Source organism: Echinococcus granulosus, assembly GCF_000524195.1.
Source record: "Echinococcus granulosus chromosome Unknown EG_S00229, whole genome shotgun sequence".
Taxonomy (NCBI): Eukaryota; Metazoa; Platyhelminthes; class Cestoda; order Cyclophyllidea; family Taeniidae; genus Echinococcus; species Echinococcus granulosus.
In genome coordinates this window covers 3739-5863 of record NW_020170609.1, presented here as the reverse complement: position 1 = coordinate 5863, position 2125 = coordinate 3739, and the positions used below count along the sequence as shown (strand labels likewise).

Here is a 2125-nt window from a genome sequence, read left to right as displayed (position 1 = left end):
TACGGAATTTTGACTGCCTACTTTTGTGCAAACGTTGCCTTTCATGTGCCGTGATTTGTGTCGAAAATGAAGAAATGCATCTCGTGTTATTCTACGGCGCATCACAGCACTATTATTGGGGGGCAAATTTTGATTCTAGTGATTTTGTTTTTATTGGAATGCATAAAGCAATATCAAGAAAACCTTTGTTATTCCTTTACGACTAATATTTAACTTAAACGTTTGCAATCAAGTCTTGCACACATATTTCCTGTTACTTTTAATCAAATATGATTTTGGTTAGGTGCAAGTATTAAGATTGTGCAGAAGGTTGGAAAAATTTGATGCAAAATCAAGGGATGTGCAAACTTCTCTGCCTCAAAATTGGTGGGAACAAAGGGCCACACATCTGGACGAGGGTGCAACCTGAGGCAATTCACGAGCCTCCTTAGCCAGACATACGGTGATCCAGAATATCAATTCGTCGCGCGTAATTAGGGAAACGAGTCAGAATGCAATTGTTACTCGTCCCTGCACACTCTACAGACAATGCATTTGCCGCAGAAATATGACGTTCTTGACTTTTTTCCTGTTTCAGATGGACAGGTAAAAATGTATCATTTCTCATGTTACCACTTTAAGCAATGCAAAATGGACAAATGCTTTGTGTAATTAGACAAAATAATGTCACTCTCTTTCCAAAATATTTAATTTATTTCCTTTTCCAGCAGGACCATTTTCGATTTAGAACCCATCCAGTTAACAGTAGTTACAGTGAAAAAGTGCATCTGACCAAGACCTATTTATCAAACAGAGCTTACTCTACATCTGTTGAATGTTAGTGGGACTATCATCAAAAGTGTGCAACAACCAACAATTTGTCACTGATGATAACATCTACATTATGTAGCACAAAAGACGGAATTGTATACCATGGTAAGCAAAGGTGCCAGGTCAAATACCTAGCACGCTTTTGTGTTTTGTTGATGTGCATTTTAGATTGCTGGCAAACTAACCACAAAATTAAAACTCCTAAAATCTAGACTGTAGATGCATATTACACTGCGAAATTCATCATGTTCTCGTGCGGTTATCCAGACGATTGATTAGGATCCATTCCAACAGGAGAAGCTTTCAAGAGGATTTGCTGGAGTCAAGTTCATTAGTAAGATTTGACTTAAAGAATGAAATGCTTCTGTTAATACCTACTTTCCTCCAACAAGAGGACGCAATTCACAAATTCAACAAGTAATAGTGTTGGGATATTTTCATTTAAATCATGACGGTACAACTTCTTTCTCTCGCTGCGAATATGTAATTGGGTCGTCTTGAGATTCTTCTGGCTGCCTTCGTCAGTGCTATTCCATTCATGCGCTCATTTCTCAAAAGGAAAAATTCAAAAATTTATGCACGAAGACAGTACATTACAAACGATTAAAGTAAATTTTTGGTAATCTGGCTATGTTTTGGCATTTTAGTTCAAAAAATTTCTGAGTAACTTACCTAAAGTGCAAGCCAATTACTTAAAGGGCATTTGTGTAACCTTAAGCTCTCCATGAGATGTGACAGTTAATTTGACCCAGCAAGTATTAATGGATGAAAGGCACCATGACAGCAGGACTTAAGTAATTCAAGGCAGAAATGCATATTTTGGAGGTGAAAGTGCATGGCTGACTTTGATAAAATGCTTGGGGATATTCTGTGAAAAGGTTAATTTCAGTCATCGACTTGATTACCTTTGACCAAAGTTTGGCATGAAGGTGATGCTTGTGTGTCAGAGGCTAATAACGTCTAAAATTGACTTGTCATCCTTTTGACAGGCTTGATAATTGAGTTTAGCGTTGAAGAGTTAATTCGTGCTGTAGCGTACTGAATTTTAATGCAACTTCTGCGAAAGTGATGCATACTTTATGGAGGCACTCACACGTTCGCGGAGTGCAAAAGTGGTAAAAGCTAAATATTTTGAATATTTGAATTATCACGTTTAAACAACTGCATCATTTACGTCAAAACTAAATTCATGGCAAGGCAGAGTGCATGATAAACTTGTCACTTGATTTGCACGAATTTGTTGACCAGGTCTTCCACCTCATGGACAAATTCTGGTGTTCAAGTACTAAGAAATGCAGGCTTTTGCATTTAAAGG

The 2125-nt window shown here is 37.5% G+C and overlaps 2 protein-coding genes across 2 annotated transcripts in view; both read left to right on the top strand. All coding sequences in view use genetic code 11, as the record gives it.

Annotated features, from left to right (window-relative positions):
* EGR_10522 (hypothetical protein) overlaps positions 1-821 on the top strand; it is a gene marked incomplete at both ends in the record, with an annotated part of 5142 nt that extends 4321 nt beyond the window's left edge. The window contains one exon of the mRNA XM_024499771.1: positions 622-821. Coding sequence (XP_024345811.1) covers positions 622-821 — 200 coding nt within the window. The remainder of the gene's footprint in view (positions 1-621) is intronic.
* A 45-nt stretch (positions 822-866) lies between these two features.
* Positions 867-2125, top strand: part of EGR_10521 (hypothetical protein) — a gene marked incomplete at both ends in the record, with an annotated part of 2815 nt that continues 1556 nt past the window's right edge. The window contains 2 exons of the mRNA XM_024499770.1: positions 867-915; positions 1023-1227. Coding sequence (XP_024345810.1) covers positions 867-915; positions 1023-1227 — 254 coding nt within the window. The remainder of the gene's footprint in view (positions 916-1022; positions 1228-2125) is intronic.